Source organism: Salmo trutta, chromosome 7 (assembly GCF_901001165.1).
Source record: "Salmo trutta chromosome 7, fSalTru1.1, whole genome shotgun sequence".
NCBI lineage: Eukaryota > Metazoa > Chordata > Actinopteri > Salmoniformes > Salmonidae > Salmo > Salmo trutta.
Genome location: NC_042963.1, coordinates 28610670 through 28632469, shown reverse-complemented (window position 1 = coordinate 28632469; position 21800 = coordinate 28610670). Strand labels below are relative to the sequence as shown.

Genomic DNA, 21800 nt, shown 5'->3' with positions numbered 1-21800 from the left:
ATCAAAATTGTACTGCCAGAAGTACAGAAAAGAGTGGGAGTCTGTACCTGAACAAATGTGAAATCATATTTTTTTGCCGAGATTGCCAGCCAATTTGAGTAACTTTATTGTGTATTATACGTAATGACACAGTTTTACGTTTTCACGCAATGACATCACAACGTCATTTAGCAACAAATCAACCTGCCTCTAGCAACTTACCCTGAAAATGAGTTGGCAACACTGACTCAATGATTGACAGCTCATTCACAATCCTGCTTCAATAGTTTCAGATTGGTAAACACGAGAGTAAAATTAAGTTTAGTAACTTATTCTTCAGTAAGCTTAGTAGACTTAGGCCTACAGAAAGCTAAGCATGCATCAGGTCTAGTCCTCATCTTTTGCATTATTAGACTACACTGGGCAACTGTACATGAATGTAAACAAGAAAAATTATAAGAGACTCACCTCTTTGAAAGGCGTAAACGCTATCTTTATGTTGACAGGTCAGGACTACTACAGTCCAGCTGAACACCTGCTCGCTTGACATGTTGACGTATTGATGAAAACAATATATCTTCCAATTGAGCCACAAAAGTAGTCTGCGTCTTCATTCACGGAACATTTAGCCTAATTTTACCAATATAAACTAAAAAGCCATTGGCGGAAAGTAACAGGAAGCAAACACTGCTAAAACCGTTCAACCAAGGCAATAGCTAAAGAGACTATACTGTGCTGTGCTATACTTGCAACAACGTAGCTCCCGAATTAGTAGAGACGGCAAAATCAATCGTTTGCTCAACCAGTTCTTCTTTGATGAGGTTTAACGGCGGTTGGCATCCAATAAATGTTGATTACCGCCATCTACTAGACTGGAGTATAACTCCCTTATACTTTGCATATTTTTTCTCCACCAACCCCCCAAAAAAAGAATTAATAATAATAATAAAACAAATACCCTACTATCTAACACTACACTCACAAATAATAATAATAAATACCATACTCCACTATTTAAATCTATTTTGTCCAAATTAAGGCCAACAGCCTGAGAGGATGGGACACCACCACTCAACACACACTGTAACTCTTCTGATGTCAAGTCTCACACACCCAAACACCTCTCTGCAGTTGCCACCACAACCTCTATTTTCTGCAACTTATGTTCCATCCCTGCAGTACAGTTGATGACCATTACCATAAATGCCAAAAATCCAATCTTACTGAAACACACCACCAGTCAAAAGTTTGGACACACCTACTCATTAGAGGGTTTTTCTTTATTTTTACTGTTTTCTTCATTATAGAATAATAGTGAAGACATCAAAACTATGAAATTGCACATATGGAAGTTCTTTTTGTAAGTGTTAAACAAATAAAAACATATTTATATTTAAGATTCTTCAAGCAGCCACCCTTTGCCTTGATGACAGCTTTGCACACTCTTGGCATTTTCTCAACCAGCTTCACCTGGAATGGATTTCCCACATGATGAGCAATTGTTGGCTGCTTTTCCTTCACTCTGCGGTCCAAATCATCCCAAATCATCTCAATTGGGTTGAGATCGGGTGATTGCGGAGGCCAGGTCATCTGATGCAGCACTCCATCACTCTCATTCTAGGTCAAATAGACCTTACACAGCCTGGAGGTGTGTTGGGTCATTGTCCTGTTGAAAAACAAATGATAATCCCACTAAGTGCAAACCAGATGGCGTATTGCTGCAGAATGCTGTGTTAGCCATGCTGGGTAAGTAAGCCTTGAATTCTAAATAAATCACAGACAGTGTCACCAGCAAAGCACCCCCATTCCATCACACCTCCTTCTCCATGCTTCACGGTGGGAACTACACTTGCGGAGATCATCCCTTCACCTACTCTGCGTCTCACAAAGACATGGCGGTTGGAACCAAAAATCTCAAATTTGGACTCATCAGACCAAAGAACAGATTTCCACCGGTCCATATACTAAGGCATTTGTGAAAATTCTAGAGCAATATAGAGTGGGAAAGCGGCCGTGGGTTTGGACAGTTAATAGGCACTGAATTAAATAAAACCTAATAAAAACAAAATACACTTGAATGGATTTCTGCAAATATGTAGCTAAATACCACGGGAACCCTCTTACATTTGGGAACTTTACAGTCCTATTGATCAAACAACAATAAAAAGGTGTGCTATCTTTCCCTATATGCACATCATCAACAACAAGATCAATACAGTCAGACGAGTGCTCTGAAATCGGAGTATATAGCTAGCCAGAGTGAATTTGCGAACGCAAAAGATATGCTAACTTGATAACAGTCGTTCAGCATAGCTAGCTAGCTAGCAAAGCGATTTACATTTCTTGCTAGCTTACCAAATTGCTACATGCTTGCTACATAAATAGATAGGCTAGCCTATTACCCACGTTATGACTGACTTGTGATCATTGCCCTTGCTAGTTTGATTGTATTGACATTCCCAGCCTTAGTTACATTCTTTTGTTTTTTCCAAAATATTGAGTCATTGAAACTAAAACAGTGCATCCCCAATGGAGGCAGCAAACAATGTACCAGGCCAGCTGTGATTTACAACCTGATGTATTGGTGAATTATATTAACCATGCATTGATATGCATCCATCTATTTTGCCAACAATGCCTTACTGTACATCATGGAATGTTGAGTCAAATAGAACCTATTTTTAAAACCTCTTATAAAGTTGGTTTTGTAGCATAAACTGAGAATTTGATATTTTTTACGGATATTGTGTTTGTCTGTTTGTTTCATATCTGCAAAGTAGTTAAAACGCTGTTAGTTCCACTTTAAATAAGGGCTGTGTTTTGTGTAGGCTTACCATGGAGTGAGGTTTTGATAACCGTGTAAATCTCTCTAAGACAAGGTGACTTTTATCAATACATTCACCTGTATTTACCCCCCAAAAATGTTTGCTATCATATAGAACTACAAATGATCTGGAGGAGACTGCCGAATCGAGGCAAAGGTAAGACTCTGGATATATCGCTAAAAGTCACCTTGTCCAAGAGAGATTTACATGGTTATCGAAACATCACACCAGGGTAAGCTTACACAAAACATAGCCCTTATTTTGTTTTTATTTTAAATCCCCTATGGGAAAAATGAATGGTGAAAAAATGATTGGAACCATTTCCCTGTTTGACAGCTAGGTTTTATTGGTATTATGACACCTCCACTGTGGGGCTCGATAAGGCTCTTAGAATTAAAAGTAGGAAAGTGATCTTGTCAGGTGAAAATTACATCAAATGTTTTATCATTGCAACATTTGATGCAGTACATAATTGTCGTTCACTATTGCTTATTCCCATCATTTGGTATTTCCTTTGCGGTACCTCAAACTTTCAAGATTACAAGTTGAGATGAACTTTTCTGAGTTGATTTTACTCCTAAAAGTACTCCTTTATGGGTTGATTTTACACCCAGAGTTGATTTTACTCCTAGAAGTACTCCTTTATGGGTTGATTTTAAACCCAGAGTTGATTTTACTCCTAAAAGTACTCCTTTAAGAGTTGATTTTACACCCAGAGTTGATTTTACTCCTAGAAGTACTCCTTTATGGGTTGATTTTACACCCAGAGTTGATTTTACCCCTAAAAGTACTCCTTTATGGGTTGATTTTACACCCAGTTGATTTTACGCCCAGGGCCCGTATCCCCAAAGCGTCTCAGAAAAGATCCTAAAAAAAATGTAGGACTAAAAACTTACAGCTCGGAGTAGGCTTTAGGATGACATTAAGACACTGCCCATACAAACTCTGAGCCAGGAGTAAAATCAACTCATAAAATGTATCTCAGCTGGTAATCACGACAGTTTGAGGTACCGCAAGGGAAAAATAGTAATGACGCTCATTGACATTGTTGCAAATGATGGGGAATAACCTATCGAGATGAGGCATCGCCCGGCTGTGCACGCTTCAGTCAACCAAGGTGAATGTGACTGTCAAATATTGCAATGGTAAAACGTTTCACCTGCCACAATCAATTTGCCAACTTTAACCAATTCTGATGGATGTAAAAATGTTATAAATCAACATACTCGTCTATGGAAGCATTTAGCTGCCGAAACTCAATTGGAAACGCAAATGGAAAAATTATAAATCAATTTCATTTTTGCAATTTCTTTTCCTAAATGGGTATGCAATTTTTGTGACAAAATTCTGATTGAAATGCAAAAAATTATATATTACATTATCATTTTCATGATTAAGTATGCATAACAAAGGCAAATCTTCAAAAGAAATAGCAAAAAGTGTGTTTAATATTTCATTTCCATGGTACTAGCCAGTACAACACTGACGCATTTAAAAACTACATTTAAATGCTTAAATGACTAATCATTTCTCATGTTTTCCATGTTATTTCCTAGTGACAGCATGAATTGTGACAAAAACAATTGCAACTGATAATTATTTTCCATACTTAGTGGTTTAATGGTTATGGGCTTAAAAAAAGAACACCTATACCAAAGATTTTTATCACTAACCCAAAACAGACCACAGCTTGTAGTTTCTAATGGGAGCAAATTAATCATAGTGGGCAGAACAAAGCATAAGCTAGCGAGAGTCTATTGGCACGTTCCAGGATTTATTTGCATATTTCCTTTAGGGAACGCCCACTTTGTGAAGTGCGCGTTTGCAATAACTCAATTCGTCCTTGCACTCATTCTAAACAACGCTATTTTTTTTACTTGGCCAAAAAGTAAAGTCTACAAAACTAAGATTTGAAAACAGAAAACTGTATTCATCTTTGAGAAAATTTGCAGAACGTTCATCTCGCTCCATCTTCTCCCACTGCCGGCCAATGCGCTACCTCTCACCACCATATTTGAAAGTGAGTGGTAATGCCAACCGGATGCTTTACATTTATACATCTGGTGAAAGATCTTTCTTATTGTTCTATCTGTGCCAGTACCATGTCAGATATAGAGTTGAAATGTATTCAATTTAGAGTTTGCATCCCAATATTACACTTTATACAGTGCAGTCGGCAAGAATTCAGATCCCTTTACTTTTTCCACATTTTGTTTCGTTACAATCTTATTCTAAAATTGATTAAATAAAACAATTCCCTCATCAATTTACACACAATACTCCATAATGACAAAGTGAAAACCTTTTTTTTTTGCGAATGTATTAAGAATAAAAAACAGAAAAACATGAATTATTATAAGTATTCAGACCCTTTGCTATGAGACTTGAAATTGAGCTCAGGTGCATCCTGTTTCCATCATCCTTGAGATTGGAGTCTACCTGTGGTAATTCCATTGATTGGACATGATTTGGAAAGGCACACACCTGTCTATATAAGGTCCCACAGTTGACAGTGCATGTCAGAGCAAAAATATCAAGCCATGTGGTTGAAGAAATTGTCCGTAGAGCTCAGAGACTGGCTTGTGTTGATGCACAGATCTGGGGAAGGGTACCATCAAATGTCTGCAGCATTGAAGGTCCCCAAAAACACAGTGGTCTCCATTATTCTTAAATGGAAGAAGTTTGGAACCACCAAGACTCTTCCTAGAGCTGGCCGCCCGGCCAAACTGAGCAATCGGGGGATAAGGGCCTTGGTCAGGGAGGTGACCAAGATCCCGATGGTCACTCTGACAGAGCTCTAGAGTTCTTCTGTGGAGATGAGAGAACCTTCCAGAAGGACAACCATCTCTGCAGCACTCCAACAATCAGGCCTTAATGGTAGAGTGGCCAGAAGGAAGCCACTCCTCAGTAAAAGGCACATGACAGCCCACTTTGAGTTTGCCAAAAGGCACCTAAAAGACTCTCACACCATGAGAAACAAGATTCTCTGGTCTGATGTAACCAAGATTGAACTCTTTGGCCTGAATGCCAAGCGTCACGTCTGGAGGAAACCTGGCACCATCCCTATGGTGAAGCTTGGTGGTGGCAGCATCATACTGTGGGGATGTTTTTTAGCGGCAAGGACTGGGATACTAGTTAGGATCAAGGCAAAGATGAACTGTGCAAAGTACAGAGAGATCCTTGATGAAAACCTGTTCCAGAGCATTCAGGACCTTCCAACAGGACAACGACCATAAACACAAAAGCCAAGACAATGAAGGAGTGGCTTCGGGACAAGTCTCTGAATGTCCTTGAGCCCGGACTTGAACCCGATCGAACACCTCAGGAGAGACATGAAAATAGCTGTGTAGCGACGCTCTCCATCTAACCTGGCAGACTTTGAGAGGATTTGCAGAGAAGAATGGGAGAAACTCCCCAAATACAGGTGTTCCAAGCTTGTAGCATCATACCCAAGAAGACTCAAGGCTGTAATCGCTGCCAAAGGTGCTTCAAGAAAGTACTGAGTAAAGGGTCTGAATATTTACTGTATGTAACTGTTTTATTTTTTTACATTTGCAAAAAAATCAAAAAACAGTTTTTGCTTTGTCATTATGGGCTATTGTGTGTAGAGTGATGAGGGGAGAAAAAAAACAATTTAATCAATTTTAGAAAAGGGCTGTAACATAACAAATATGGAAAAGGCATGCGGTCTGAATACTTTACGAATGTACTGTATGTGAACATGCTTGTTAACAACTTTGCAGTAGATTTGTTTAGTGAGTACGGGTGCTGAAGTCACTGCATTGCCCACTTCTTATGCAAAACATATATTTACTGAGTACACTGGCAAGAAGATGAGAGCAACGGGGGTGGGGGGCTGGGGGAGACAGATATGAAACAGACCAAACCATTATCAATTTCTATTGATCCAATGAAGATTGATGCAGGGGTGTGAATAGGCTCATTTGAACAACCTATTTTAGGCCTTGATGTTATTATGCAACTTTACTCTACACATCTTTGAAGGAAAGGTGACGTGGCGATTTAGATAACTGCAGGGCTCTACAGTTCAGAACCATCCTATTTAGACTACAAAGAAAAAGTTTTGTGGAATTTTGGACATGGAATCAGGGCGCTTGACAGGTGTTGCCCCACCGTGCACAAAACAATATCCCATCATCAGGGAAGCTATGGCCACTACTAAAGTAGTGATTAGAGATCTATGTGACATGGGTATTGTTGAAAAGACACACTCTGCCTCTAATAGTCCGGTATGGCCAGTGAGGAAATCAAATGGTGACTGGCGGGTGACACTGGACTACAGGAATGCAAATGAATCTCCAAGTTCACTCCAATGGTGGCTAACCCCTCAACCATTTTTTCCTCTTTGTCACCTGGTCACTGTGTGTTCTCGGTCATTGATATGGCTTTCTTTTTCTGTGGATAGTCAACCGTATCAGTGGACTAGGACTCCTATGGGCCTTCATAATAGTCCTTCGATTTACCATCAAGCATTGCATCGACATCTCCAAGATCTCCCTCCGATGTCATGTGTTTTCATACTATAGGTTGATGATATATTGTCGGCATCACAAGATGAGGCAACACATGCCAAGGACCTAAAATCCCTGTTTGACCACTTGCATGCCAAAGACCATAAAGCTAGCCCTGATAAAACCCAACTCATGCAATCACAGGTTATCTACCTCGGTCAACTGGTCTTGCAGGGAAAAAGATAGCTGACACAAAGTCTTACTGCTGCCATACAAGCCGCCAAGGAACCCACCACTATTAAAGAACTCAGCTCCTTCATGGGCTTGTGCAACTACAACAAATTCTGCGTGGACTCCTTTTCCGAAATTGCACAACCCCTTAACGACCTCCTCAAGGGAGACCCCAATTCAAAAGACCTTGTAGTCCTCACGGAAGAACAGAAAGAGGTTTTTGGCAAGCTTAAACTAGCTCTGTCATCAGTTCCGGCTTTAGGCATTCCGGACTCTGGCCAACCGTTCACCCTCTTTGTGGCTGAAAAAGGTGGCACATGACCTCAGTGCTGACACAACACCATGGTGATTGTCAGAAACCTGTAGGCTACAATTAGAAGAAACTAGATGATGTGGCGTTGGGATGGGCCCTAAGGCACTACATCTCAGTGCAAGAGGCATCATTACAGTCCCTGATTAGAATCCAGGCTGTTTCACATCCGGCCGTGATTGGGAGTCCCATAGGGCGGCGCACAATTGACACAGCATCGTCTGGGTTTGCCGGGGTAGGCTGTCATTGTAAATAAGAATTTGTTCTTAACTGACTTGTCTAGTTAAATAAAGGTTACACAGGGCCAAAATGGGAATGTACTTATCAAATTTTTCTCATACTGTAATGAGGTCAGCAGTGAAAGTCCAGGGCAAATCACGATGGATATATGTCATTCATTGCAAGGTTGTCCATTTTGACGACAAAGCGGAGCCTGGAGAATAAAGAACTGATTGATTAGCAATCGGGGGCCAATCTCGGATGAAAAAGCATAGTAAGTCGATCAGAACCTGATAAGCTTCTATGTTGTACACCGCAGTTATCATATTAGGGATATCTAGGCGAAATGTCCACTTTTTCCTGAAAATCGGGAGAATTAGGGAGGTGTAAGTGAAATAACCATTTCTCCTGAAACAGGACATGTTTACTTATCAATTACTTATCCTTATGAATTAGCTAGTCTAATATCAGAATTGTGCTGCCTGTGTTAACGCAGCCAGTGTGGCTCAGCATAAGCCCATGTAAAAGACACAGGAGGCTGCTGAGAGGAGGGCGGCACATAATAATGGCTGGAACGAAGCGAATAGAATGGCATCAAACACATGGAAACCATGTGTTTGATGTATTTAATACCGTTAGACTAATTCCGCTCCAGTCGTTACCACGAGCCCGTCCTCCCCAATTAGCTGCCACCAACTTTCTGTGGTAGAACAGGGGTCTCCAATCCTGTTCCTGGATATTTTCCTCTAGGTTTTTGTTCCAACTCCAATTGTAACTAACCTGGTTCAGCTTATCAACCAGCTAATTAAAACCAGGTGTGCTAGATTAGGGTTAGAGTGAAAACCTACAGGACTGTTGCTCTCCAGGATCAGGGTTGGAGAGCCATGACATAGAACCACCATAAAATAAATATGCTACTTTTCTATCAATCTTTGAAATGTGTATTCCCTGTTTATATAAGCTGTTCGGGGCTCTGTAGCATCAAACAGATGCTAGGCATTCAGATATCCAAGGTTGGTCGAAAATGATCAGTTCTACACCAAACAGTACCTATCCTGTAACTCCCAGTAATGGATACCAGAAATCTTTGGCTAAATCACATTATCTGGTGTAACAATCCGTAGCTAAGAGAACTGGTGATCAGCAGATGATGTGAGAGGTGGTCATGATGCATTTGCCATTCCAAAGAAACATATAGTAAGTTCAGGGAATACTTGTAAAGGTGTGGGAGGCGTGTTGTCATGATTAAACTGCCATTCAGCTCCTCATGAGCAATGTTTCCACACATTTGTTTGGGCACTGAGCAAATTTAAGGTCTGCTGAGTGCAAACTTCCAGGTTGTAAAAATTCTGTGCAACTTCCAACATCTGTTTACTATGAAAACTGAGGTTTACACACTTTGTTACAGTTTCAGACAGTGGTTAAGTAGGCTACTTGATCATAATTTAGGCCTACCAGAGTGGCCTACCATCACAAACAATGGAGAAAATACATCCCATAACATTTTAACATGGAAATAGCTGTTCTATCATTCAGCCTACAGTAGCAACCAAAGTATGGTGTTCAATGTAGGTCTACATTCCATGAGACTTTTGAAAAGAAAAACAACATGCAGGGCTTGACATTAACCTGTTTATCCACTTATCCTTCAGACAAGGAGGTGACTGAAAATGTTGTTCTGTTGTTTGAAACAAGAAACCACTTTACAAAATAAAATGCATTATTATTCCCATACCATTATTACAGAGAATCAGACAAATTATGCTACCCTCTGCCTATTGGCTATTTAGCATATTCAATGCTTTCTCAAAATACAACACTGCCCCTTTAAGACAAAAACAGTGGTTTACCTGACTGGCTTTAAAAAATGTCTAGCAATGCTAACATTTTGTGCTGTTGTAGGAAGCAATCACTCCCCAATTGCTGACTACAAATTATTTTTAGATGGGCTAATAACTCATTAACTAGCAAAGAATATGAACAAATGTGCACATGTGGCTATAAGCAGCTCGTTTATTCGTGACCACTCATGCCGTAAACAGTCCAGTTCAAAGTGAATGGCACAGATCCAGATATCAATGGTCTATTTGCTTATAGGCCTACTGAAGCTCCACACTGGCTGAATGGTGCTTGTCAATGCATTAGAATCATCCTCCAATGCGTTATGCCTACTACAAAATCTCTTACATAGTTAGTTTTGCATACTAAGTCTTGGATAGTTTGTTTAGGTATGTTACATTGAAAGTTGCTAATATTGTGTTGATTCATCACAATTCCCACAGTAAAGGGAAACGTTTTTAACACGTTTTAGTGTTAATAACTAAGAGGGAAAACTCTACAAAGTTGAGTGATGTTCAATCTTGTGGTTCTCTGCGTGGTTTCTTCTGTGTGGCAGTCCCGGGGACTGCGCCTGCAGTTTAGAGGGAACATTGGTGGGGGAAGGGAAGGGGTGTCTTGGGCTCTATTTCAACTTCTCAGAGGAACAGGAATAATGAAGCTAATTTAATTACTGGCCTCACATTCCAGTACAGTAGGTGGCGGTGTATGCACTTTAAAGTTGGATGCGATCCGCCATCCCAATCCCAAAGAAGAAGAAGAAGAAGAAGCAAGAGCCGCACGGACCCTGAGGTAAAATGGAAAGAAAGATAGCGAAAGTGGATGTTGGGTTCGAATCAAACAGCACGTTGAGCAAAGTTCGTCAAGACAAATGTTCTGAATGGACAACAGGAGTATCAAAAACTGGAACAAAAAGGAAATTTTGAAGTGCAGTCTAAAATTGGAGTGCAGGATAATGAATCGCTTCTTGTTGGGATGCGTTTGTTGAGTAAGGATGCACATGTGGGAGACCCGTTTCAGGTGTTGAAAATGGTGAAGTATGCACTGGGAAAAGTCTGTCAGGGACCAAGAGTGGTCTTATTTAGATGAATTGTAATTCTAAAGAACAGAAGATTGCGGTGAGCCTCAAAAGAATACGAGCAACAGAAGTTTTGTGTTTTGAACTTCAGAGTAGAGCTCCCATCAGAGTCATCTCAGGGGTGACGATGGATGTTCAGGTTGAATATCTGAAGAGAATTCCCGGTGTAGTGGTGCCTGACGTCTGACCCTCTGGGTGAATGGAGAAAAATAAGGAAGTCTGTCGGTCCTGTTGTTTTTTGATAAAGAGCAAATACCAACGCATGTGAAGCTTGGTTATGTAAGATATGCTGTAAGAGCTTTCATCCCAAAACCATTGCAGTGCAAGAATTGTAAAGAATTTGGCCTTGTTTCAAGTATGTGCAGACGGACAGAGTATACTGAAGAATGGTGTGTATAAGGATGACGGTGTTGCAATTGTGGTGGGGCTCATGATCCCGAGTTCCTGGAGTGCCCTGTAAGGGTGAAGGAGATTGAAGTGACAAAAGTTAGATTGGTCAATCAAATCTCCCATGGGGAGGCGATTTAAAATAATTGAGAATACAAGTGAAGCTAGTGACGATATGGTTGTGGACGCACCACAGCCTGCAGTAAATGTTTGCTGCCAGTCAAAAGATACCCTGTGTGTTAAAAATATGGATTTTGTGCCATTCATTGCCACAGTTATAAACTGTACAGCAGAAGTCTCAAAGAAGTCTAAGAAACTGGACATTGTTGTGGCTGTGGCAGAAAATCTTTTGGGAATTAAGGATTTTACATTAGAAGACTTGCGAAGAGTACGGGCGTCAGAAGACCCGCCCTCCCAGGTTCCCCTTGAACCTATGTAGGGATCAGGGTTTTTTGTAGTTTGGTTGTTTTTTGTTAGTTTGTTTAGTTTTTTTGTGGATCTTGTTTCCATCCTGCACAGTAGGTGGCAGGATGCACGTAAAATTGTGCGATAGCCAATTTACCGAAGAAGAAGACCTAGCTGGGCTAAAGATCAACCATCTCTCTTTGCAAGTTCAGCTGAAGGCAACGTTGAAGTTCTCAGAATCCCAATGCACGTCCAGAGTAATTGAAGAAGGGGAAAATGACTGCCCTTGAGAGGGCAAGAACAAGATGTACAGTATGTCAGGAGAAGGGCAGTATTATCATAGTGTACTTGGAATATGGAGGAGGAATGGAGGGAAAACGAGAGGCAGAGGAGGTCGAAGAAAGATAGTGAGCTTGAATCGGTTAAATATGGAGGAAAAAAGGGATATGTTTTGTTAAAGAAGAATGGTAGGAAGTGTAAGCAGAGTGAGCTGTATGCTGGATTGAAGACAGGAGGAGAAATGGAAGTGTATGAGGGCGAAGTATCGGAGGTGGTAGATGTGGTGAAGTTCTCAAAGCCTGAGGTTTGCACCGAGAGTCAGGATAAAGAGGAGTCTGTGACGGTAGGAGTGCATTTTTTGGAAAAAGTGAACCCTTGCCTTTTGGCTGATCCATTTGTAGTTTCAGGGTTGGTGAAAACAGAATTGGGTGCTGTGGAATCGGTGTAGGTATCCAGAAGTGGTCTTATGATAACTGTTTGTGATTTTGCTGGCCAGAGGGAGCAGGCACTCCGTGTTAAATAAATGGGGACAAGAGGTGTAAATTGTTTTGCTCTCAAGAAAAGGGCGCCATTGAAAGGAGCGATTACTGGGGTAACTGTAGGTGTGAAAGTTGACCAACTGAAGGGGGAGGATTCAGTGTTTGTGATGCTTGTTGTTTGGTGCAACGCAGACAAGGTGACGTGATTGGTGAAACAGAAGAGTTGTTGTCTGTTCTTTTGAGTTTTGATGTTGAGTCCTCCTGACTGTTATGTTAGGGTATATAACTTATACTGTTCAAGCTTTGTGCCGAATACATTACGTTCTTACAGGTGTCAAGCTTATGGGCATGTGGCAGCAGTGTGTAGGAGGGAGGTTCCTAGGTGTGAGAAATGTGCAGAAGGGCATGAGACGAAGGAATGTGTGGCATTGGGGAAGGTAGTGGTATGTGTTAATTGTAGGGGTGCCCATGGGGCTGAGGAACAGAAATGTCCGGTGAGAGAGAGGCAGTTTGAGGTTTCCAGGGTTAGAGTAGTGCAGAAGTTGTCGTATGCAGAGGCAGTGAATAGAGTAGAGGAAGATGGGGGAGGTATACTGAGAGAAGTGGTGTGAGTAGTCAGTACAGAAGGATAGGCCAACAACTGATATATGCTTCAGTAAGATTGGATTTTTTTGCGTTTATAGCAATGGTTATCAACTATACTGCAGGGATAGAACGTAAGTCGTAGAAAATTGAGGTTGTGGTGACAGCTGCAGAGAGGTATTTGAATGTGTGAGACTTGACATCAGAAGAGTTACAGGTTGTGTTGAGGGTTGGTGTTGGCCTCCAGTAGAACTTGATATATTTAAATAGTGGAGTAGAGTGGTGGGTTTTTAGTGAGTAGGTTTAGATGGTAGGGTATTTGTTGATTTTATTTACAAAAAAACAAATACTTTGCTTTTTTTAAAGAGTTGTACTCCAGTATAGTAGGTGGCAGAAATGCAACATTTATTGGATGCCAACCGCCATTTTAAACCTCATCGAAGAAGAAGAGTTGGGGGGTTTTGGGGAAAATGGAGGAAGCGAATATTCTGTTTGAATCGGATGCCGTGTCAAGTGGAGATGAGAGTGATAAGAATTGGATTACAGTGGGGTCAGTAGTGTTACCTGGGAGATTTGTTTGAAGTCTCTGTTAAAATGATGGATGCGTTGGATGAGGTGGTGTCGATGAGAATAATGAGAAGTGGGCTTATTTTGTTTTTTTGTGTTTTTATGGAAAAGAAGGAGCGTGCTTTGCGCCTCGAAGTTGTACGATTGGAATGTGTGCGGATCTTCGAAGCAGGGCGCTTATCAAGGGTGTTATCTCTGGGGTGGTGCTAGAAGTAAATGCAAAGGATATACATGAAGATTTTGATAAAGTGGTTGGTGCAAAACGACTGACCCACATAGTAGATGGCGTGCGGAAGCCCACCATCCATTCTATTGTTTCCTGAAGAAGAGTCTCTCCCTTCTCACATGTATTTGGGTTAAATGAGATTGCCTTCATGCCCAAACCAATGCAGTGTGATAAATGTCAATTATTCCGTAATGTGTCAAGTGTATGTAGATGAGAGGAGTATTATATGCCAGCTGAGCCTAAAAGCTTAAATTGTGGTGGTGAACATGCACCTGAATTTCTGAAGTGTCCTGTTAGGGTGAAGGAGACTGATGTGGCAAGAATAAGTGCTGTCCAGAATGTCTCCTATCCGGAGGCAATGAGAAGAGTGCAAAAAAGGTGTTACGTTGAATAAGTAATGGTAATAGGAGTAGAGACACAAGTTGATGTTCCTTGTCAATGCATCGGCATTGCAAGGAATCTTGTTAATGAATGCTCCACCTTCACAGGCACCTGAGCCTGTGTAGGGATGTGACCGAAGGAGTTGATTGTTTTGATTTCTTCTTGTATTATCTCGCCAGCAGCATACACCCCTGCATCCCACTGCTGGCTTGCTTCTGAAGCTAAGCAGTGTTGGTCCCTGGATGGGAGACCAGATGCTGCTGGAAGTGGTGTTGAAGGGCCAGTAGGAGGCACCCTTTCCTCTGGTCTAAAAAAAAGATATATCCCAATCCCCAGGGCAGTGATTGGGGACATTGCCTTGTGTAGGGTGCTGTCTTTTGGATGGGATGTTAAATGAGTGTCCTGACTCTCTGTGATCACTAAAGATCCCATGGCACTTATCGTAAGAGTAGGGGTGTTAACCCCGGTGTCCTGGCTAAATTCCCAATCTGGCCCCCATACCATCACGGTCACCTAATCATCCCCAGTTTACAATTGGCTCATTCATCCCCCCTCCTCTCCCCTGTAAATATTCCTCAGGTCGTTGCTGTAAATGAGAATGCGTTCTCAGTCAACTTACCTGGTAAAATAAGGGTAAAAAAATTACAAATCTCGGGTCCCCCTTCCCCGCAATGGAATATAATATTTTTGTTTTGTTTCAAAACCCTGTACAGTAGGTGGCGGCAATACGTCAGTAGGTGTAGTCTGCCATAAAACATTCAAGAAGAAGAAGACTCTGAGGTAAGGAGCAGAATTCGCCAGATAGCTACGTAGCTATTCTCATTGGATTTTGTTACATTGTTTGTGGTTCAACAGGAGGTATTGAACAGTGAAATGGTAGAAACTGTCAGAGGCGTGTTGTTAGTGTTAGATACGTTACTGTTTGTGACATTTGATTGTTAGCAACAAATGCCTGGCTAGCTAGCGAGATTCCCACATGTCATTTGGCTCGTTGAGTGGGGGCATTTGACTAAAGGAGAAACAAGTTTATATGATGGTCGTCGTGGACGACCATTAATATTAATCGTTTGGTAGTGTTTTCTGTGTGTGACGTTAGCTGACTAACTACTTGCTGTCGTGTCATCTGGTTTTTGTTGGCCATAAAATTGGTTTCTGAGGGGCAGCATGCGAACATGCTATCAGCTAGCACGCTAACGTTACTGCTAGCTAACGTTTACTGTCAAATAATTGTGGCACCGCCCAGAGAGGTATGTGTGGATGCTAGAATTGTCTAGTTACGCTAACAGGTAGGCAACTAATGCGTACAGACAGAACATGTAAATTTCGTTGTTTTGAGGATCTGGTAATACGACATTTCTCTGTTTATGTCGGACCGTGTCGCGAATAATCTTAGCTATCTATTGTAGGCACGCTAGCAACGTAGCATGTCAATGTATCATTCATGCCAAAGGCAAGCATAATGCGTGATCTAACTGCGCTCTTGGGGCTTGTTGTGTTCCGGTTACTGTAGCAAGCGAGTTCATTTTGATTTCACAATACCTATTAAGGCCGTCACTTTAACTTTACATATTCGATATCCAGCCAAACAGCAGATCTTAGCTAAGTTAGCTAGTCAACTGACAGGCTTGTTTGTTTACTGACAATAGGCTTGCCAGGAACTCTTGGTAGTAGCTTCGTTAATTTAACATAATACTAGCAAAGTTACCTAACCACCACTGTTGCACTGCCTATGAACTTAGTATTAACTACCTATCATTCCAGTTATGTTGTACACAAGCATGCCTCGTTTATTAAGAGCATAAGTCACTTAATTCCCAGATTGACCCCTGTATCTATTTTGCTACAGAGCAGAAGGAGCTGTTACGATGGAGGCCAACAAAGCTGAAGGCAGAGGTATGTTCTGTGTGATCTAATGTGGTGAAGGAATATGGCAAGTATCTGCTTTGCCCGTGAAATACCAATTATATTACTCATAATCAGTTTACATCAAGCGTCTCAAATCAGAATACACTTGCATTTTCAATTCTAAGGAAGACAGCTGTTTCCTAGTGAAGATTTGAGGAGGATACAAAATCCGATTTTAAAATGATGAAATGATCATGTAGGAATGAAATGTATTTAGTTAGAATGCAGCCAGCCATCCAGCTGAGATAGTTGAACCTCTTATCCCGACTCTGATGGCCGGTTATGGAACAATGTCTCATTTTGCCATCTGTTTTATGACAGCCTCTGATCTATGCTGTCATAGGGTCACTGATTATCCTGCACTGTACCTAACCTCTGCATCGTGCCAATTATCTGTCACCTCTTGAAGACAAATACATTTTAAAAGCATCATTCAATTTTATATGTGCATAACATGCCTCTTAGTTGGATGCTGTGGAAATACTTTGTATTTTCTAACTTTTGATAATAGCTTTTCAGATCCCCTAGGATGTGAACATTGCCACAATAAGTCTTACTTTGTGAGATTGCTTTGTACACTCAACCCTTCTTTAGGAACATAAGACTCCCTCTTTGTCAGAGTAAACAGGAACTTGGTGCCCTGTGTTTATTTGTATGTATGTGTGTGTGCTTTGCAAAAAGTTAACATGAACTGAGCTATTGTTTTAACCCAAGTGCCTCCTTGCCCCACCATTAGATCACTCCTTCTAAGCCTCAGCTGATTATTTCACAACAGACTATTTTGCATGTAGTATCTCACAGCCTTATACAGAAGTCATGTGCCATGTAATGTTTAGTCACGAGCAGGGCTATGATAGGATTGTTCATACCTCTTTCAATCATTCTCTGCAGCTTTGCTATCATAAAGAGGGCATTTATTAATATAAATGGGAAGCAAAAGCCTGTTGGATCAGCACAAACTGCCAGTCATTCGTCCTAGGCAACGAACAGAAGAAAACGGAATGAAACAGGGTGGGACTGCCTAGACCTGTCGGATTTGAAACACCGTTTTCTTTTTCCATCGCAAAATATTTAGAAATGTTTTCCATTGTGGGACATGATGAACACGACCCTGGTCACAGAGCTGCTGACATGTTCTTATCTTGATATCTAGGGATATGACTAATGGAACATTTGTAAAGGTCCAATGCAGCTGTTTTTATCATTTCTGGGTGAGAATGAAGTACCCTATTGTGATTGTTTTCAATTCAAATGGCCAAAAAGAAATACAGTATCTTTAGAAAATAGCAATTTCTCAAATAAGAATTTGGATAGTATTGTCTGGGAGGGGAAAACTGAGAACTAGCTGTTATTGGCAGAGGTATGGAACTCTCTCTTATTGGTCTATTAACCATCCCACCTAAACAGGCTGAAATTCCAGGCGGTCTTTTCAAACAGCTCTTACACTAAAAGGGCTACCTGCCAGCCTAAAAGGGGTGGCAGGTAGCCAAGTGGTTAGAGCATTGGGAAGAGCGAAGAGTGGTTAGAGCGAATCCCCGAGCTGACAAGGTAAAAATCTGTTGTTCTACCCCTGAGCAAGGCAGTTAACCCACTGTTCCTAGGCCGTCATTGTAAATAAGACCTTGTTCTTAACTGACTTGCTTAGTTAAATAAAGGTCAAATGACTTTTTTTTAAATAAATTGTAATTTTCACAGTATTATTCCAACCTCAGTGTGAAAAACGTACGCTATATATATCTCAGCAAAAAAATAAACGTTCTTTCACTGTCAACTGTGTTTATTATCAGCATACTTAACTTAAAAATGTGTATGAACATAAGATTCAACAACTGAGACATAAACTGAAAAAGTTCCACAGGCATGTGACTAACGAAAATGGAATAATGTGTCCCTGAACAAAAGGGGGGGTCAAAATCAAAAAGTAACAGTCAGTGTCTGGTGTGGCCACCAGCTGCGTTAAGTACTGCAGTGCATCTCCTCCTCATGGACTGCACCAGATTTGCCAGTTCTTGCTGTGAGATGTTACCCCACTCTTCCACCAAGGCACCTGCAAGTTCCTGGACATTTCTGGGGGGGAATGGCCCTAGCCCTCACTCTCCGATCCAACAGGTCCCAGACGTGCTCAATGGGATTGAGATCCGGGCTCTTCGCTAGCCTTGCTAGAACACTGACATTCCTGTCTTGCAGGAAATCACGCACAGAATGAGCAGTATGGCTGGTGGCATTGTCATGCTGGAGGGTTATGTCAGGATGAGCCTGCGGGAAGGGTACCACATGTGGGAGGAGGATGTCTTCCCTGTAAAGCACAGCGTTGAGATTGCCTGCATTGACAACAAGCTCATTCCGATGTTACACACCGCCCCAGACCATGACGGACCATCCACCTCCACATCGATCCCTCTCCAGAGTACAGGCCTCGGTGTAACGCTCATTCCTTCGACGATAAACGCGAATCTGACCTTCACCCCTGGTGAGACAAAACCGCGACTCGTCAGTGAAGAGCACTTTTTTGCCAGTCCTGTCTGTTCCAGCGACGGTGGGTTTGTGCCCATAGGCGATATTGTTGATGGTGATGTCTGGTGAGGACCTGCCTTACAACAGGATTACAAGCCCTCAGTCCAGCCTCTCAGCCTATTGCAGATAGTCTGAGCACTGATGGAGGGATTGTGCGTTCCTGGTGTAACTCGGGCAGTTGTTTTTGCCATCCTGTACCTGTCCCGCAGGTGTGATATTTGGATGTACCGATCCTGTGCAGGGGTTGTCCTTGCAGTGGCAGATCACGTGTAACAATCAGCTGTCTATCCTGTCTCCCTGTCGCGCTGTCTTAGGCGTCTCACAGTACAGACATAGCAATTTATTGCCCTGGCCACATCTGCAGTCCTCATGCCTCCTTGCAGCATGCCTAAGGCACGTTCACGCAGATGAGCAGGGCAATTTTCGCACCAAAGTACGTTCATCTCTAGGAGACAGAAGGCGTCTCCTTCCTGAGCGGTATGACGGCTGTGTGGTCCAATGGTGTTTATGCTTGCGTAATATTGTTTGTACAGATGAACGTGGTACCTTCAGGCATTTGGAAATTGCTCCCAAGGATGAACCAGACTTGTGGAGGTCTACAAATTTTTTTTTTTTCTGAGGTCTTGGCTGACTTATTTTTATTTCCCCATGATGTCAAGTGAAGAGGCACTGAGTTTGAAGGTAGGCCTTGAAATACATTCACAGGTACACCTCCAATTGACTGAAATTATGTTAATTAACCTATCAGAAGCTTCTAAAGCCATGGCATAATTGTCTGGAATTTTCCAAGCTGTTTAAAGGCACAGTCAACTTAGTGTATGTAAACTTCTGACCCACTGGAATTGTGATTAAGTAAAATAATCTGTCTGTACACAATTGTTCGAAAAATTACTTGTCATGCACAAAGTAGATGTCCTAACCGACTTGCCAAAACTATAGTTTAACAAGAAATTTGTGGAGTGGTTGAAAAACAAGTTAATGACTCCAACCTGTGTATGGAAACTTCCGACTTCAACTGTGTATGTATGTGGACATCCCTTGAAATTGGTGGATTTGGCTATTTCACTCACACCCGTTGCTGACAGCAATCCATACAGCCATGCAATCTCTATAGACTAACATTGGCGGTAGAGTGGCCTTGTTGGAGAGCTCTGTGATTTTCAACATGACACTGTCATGGAATGCTACCTTTCCATCTAGTCAGTTATTCAAATGTCTGCCCTGCTAGAGCTGCCCCAGTCAACTGTAAGTGCTGTTATTGTGAAGTGGAAACATCTAGGAGCAACAACGTCTCAGCTGCGAAGTGGTAGGCCACACAACCTCGCAGAACTGGACTGCCGAGTGCTGTAGAGTGTATAAATCATCTGTGCTCAGTTGTAATACTCACTACCAAGTTCCAAACTGCCTCTGGAAGCATTGTTGGCACAATAACTGTTCGATGGGAGCTTCATGAAATGTGTTTCCATTGCAGCTGCAGACTAGCATAAGATTGCAATGCCAAGCATTGACTGGACTTGTGTAAAGCTCGCCCCATTGAACTCTGGAGCAGTGGAAACACTTTCTCTGGAGTGATGAATCACACTTCACCGTACGGACAAATCTGTGTTTGGTGGATGCCAGGACCTTTAGTTCCAGTGAAGGGAAATCTAAAAGCTGCAGCATACAATGACATTCTAGATGATTCTGTGCTTCTGACTTTGTGACAACAGTTTGGGGAAGGCCCTTTCCTGTTTCACCATGACAAAGCCCCTGTGCACAAAGCAAGGTCCATAAAGAAATTGTCGAGATCGGTTTGGAAGAAATTGACTAGCTTGCACAGAGCCCTGACCTCAACCCCATCAAACACCTTTGGGATGAAATGGAACGCTGACTGCGAGCCAAGCCTGATTGCCCAACATCTGTGCTTGACCTCACTAATGCTCTTGCGTCTGATTGGAAACAAGTCCCTGTTCCAACATCTAGTGGAAAGCCTTCCCAGAAGAGTGGAGGCATTTAAAGCTGCAAAGTGTGGACCAACTCCATATTAATTCCCATGATTTTGGAAATAAATGTTAATGAGCAGGTGTCCACGTACTTTTGATCATGTAGTGTGTCTATATATAAAACATAAGTCAATCACGTTTTTAGACTGGGCTAGGGCCTTTTAATACCTTAGTTTAATTAAGAGGTTGGGGGAGGTTGTGCTAAGCTGACATATGGAATTGTTTTAAGATGGTCATACTGTAGATTCAGCTATTTGATTTGGAATGTTATTACCCCTTTAGGTATCCCCCCCAAAAATGTAATGATTTGATAAAATATAGATTTTGGCTTTTACTGCTAAAGCCCATAGAAACGCATAGAATAACATCTTTTTACTAATGGCAAAATGGACAGTCAAGAAATAAGGTTTTGAAGTCTGTCCTAAATCTATGAGCTATATAAAAAAAAGTTTTTAACCTCAGTGGATATACATTTATTTTACACACATTTAAGCCCTTTTTTTGGTGTAGTCCCAAAACTTACTTCATTCTTACGTTTGTTATTTAAAAACTGGTACCGGTTACCTTCAGACCAGTCACATGACACTTGTGGGGGTTGTAGTGCAAAATGAAGAACACCTTCGTGGGGTCCCATTAATTTGTAGCCCAAACGGTTTGGACGCTACCAAACAAGTTGGCATCTCAGCGGTACCGACTTCAGACGAGTCTCCTGACACTTGTGGGTGTCGTAGAACAAAAGGGAGAACACCATAGTGTTCGTGTCATCTTTCAATAGAGGGATCGTAGTAGTTTCTAGGTCAAACCATTTGGACGCTACAGACGTCTTTGAGAAGACATTTTCATGGTCTGACTAACACGGTTTTAGCTTTGCCATCTTTCACTGCAGATGCGGAAGTGAAACACTGGCGATGCAGTAGACTGAGACGCATCCAAGGCAGAAAATCCATGATTGGGAGTCCCATAGGGACTCTTCAATGTATTGCTTACAGGACTTCATTGCTGTCACTTGCCTTTCTCTGCCATTTTTCAACTGTTAACGATGACGTAGTGGAGAGTGAACTCCGAAGTAACTGATTTCTAGATCCTTTGCACATCGACTCCTGGTGTCTACTCCCATTTCTGAGTGTCAGACTCCTGCTGTGG

General features: G+C 41.7%; 2 protein-coding genes across 10 annotated transcripts in view; one reads left to right on the top strand and one right to left on the bottom strand.

Moving 5' to 3' along the window:
- fcsk (fucose kinase) overlaps nt 1–781 on the bottom strand; it is a 48432-nt gene extending 47651 nt beyond the window's left edge. Inside the window, exon 1 of one of the 2 annotated variants that reach the window (XM_029758509.1) lies at nt 448–781. In XM_029758509.1, coding sequence (XP_029614369.1) covers nt 448–529 — 82 coding nt within the window. In that variant the 5' untranslated portion in view covers nt 530–781. The remainder of the gene's footprint in view (nt 1–447) is intronic. The other variant, XM_029758508.1, reaches the window with a different exon arrangement.
- A 9860-nt stretch (nt 782–10641) lies between these two features.
- The window catches only part of nap1l4a (nucleosome assembly protein 1-like 4a), a 64350-nt gene continuing 53191 nt past the window's right edge, over nt 10642–21800 (top strand). For 3 of the 8 annotated variants that reach the window (XM_029758499.1, XM_029758502.1, XM_029758501.1), the window contains exons 1-3: nt 10833–10860; nt 14970–15036; nt 16103–16149. In XM_029758499.1, the coding sequence (XP_029614359.1) occupies nt 10848–10860; nt 14970–15036; nt 16103–16149 (127 nt within the window). In that variant the 5' untranslated portion in view covers nt 10833–10847. Of the gene's footprint in view, nt 10665–10832; nt 10861–10888; nt 10905–14969; nt 15115–15498; nt 15543–16102; nt 16150–21800 lie in introns of those variants that run through there. The other 5 variants (XM_029758500.1, XM_029758507.1, XM_029758505.1 and 2 more) reach the window with 5 other exon arrangements.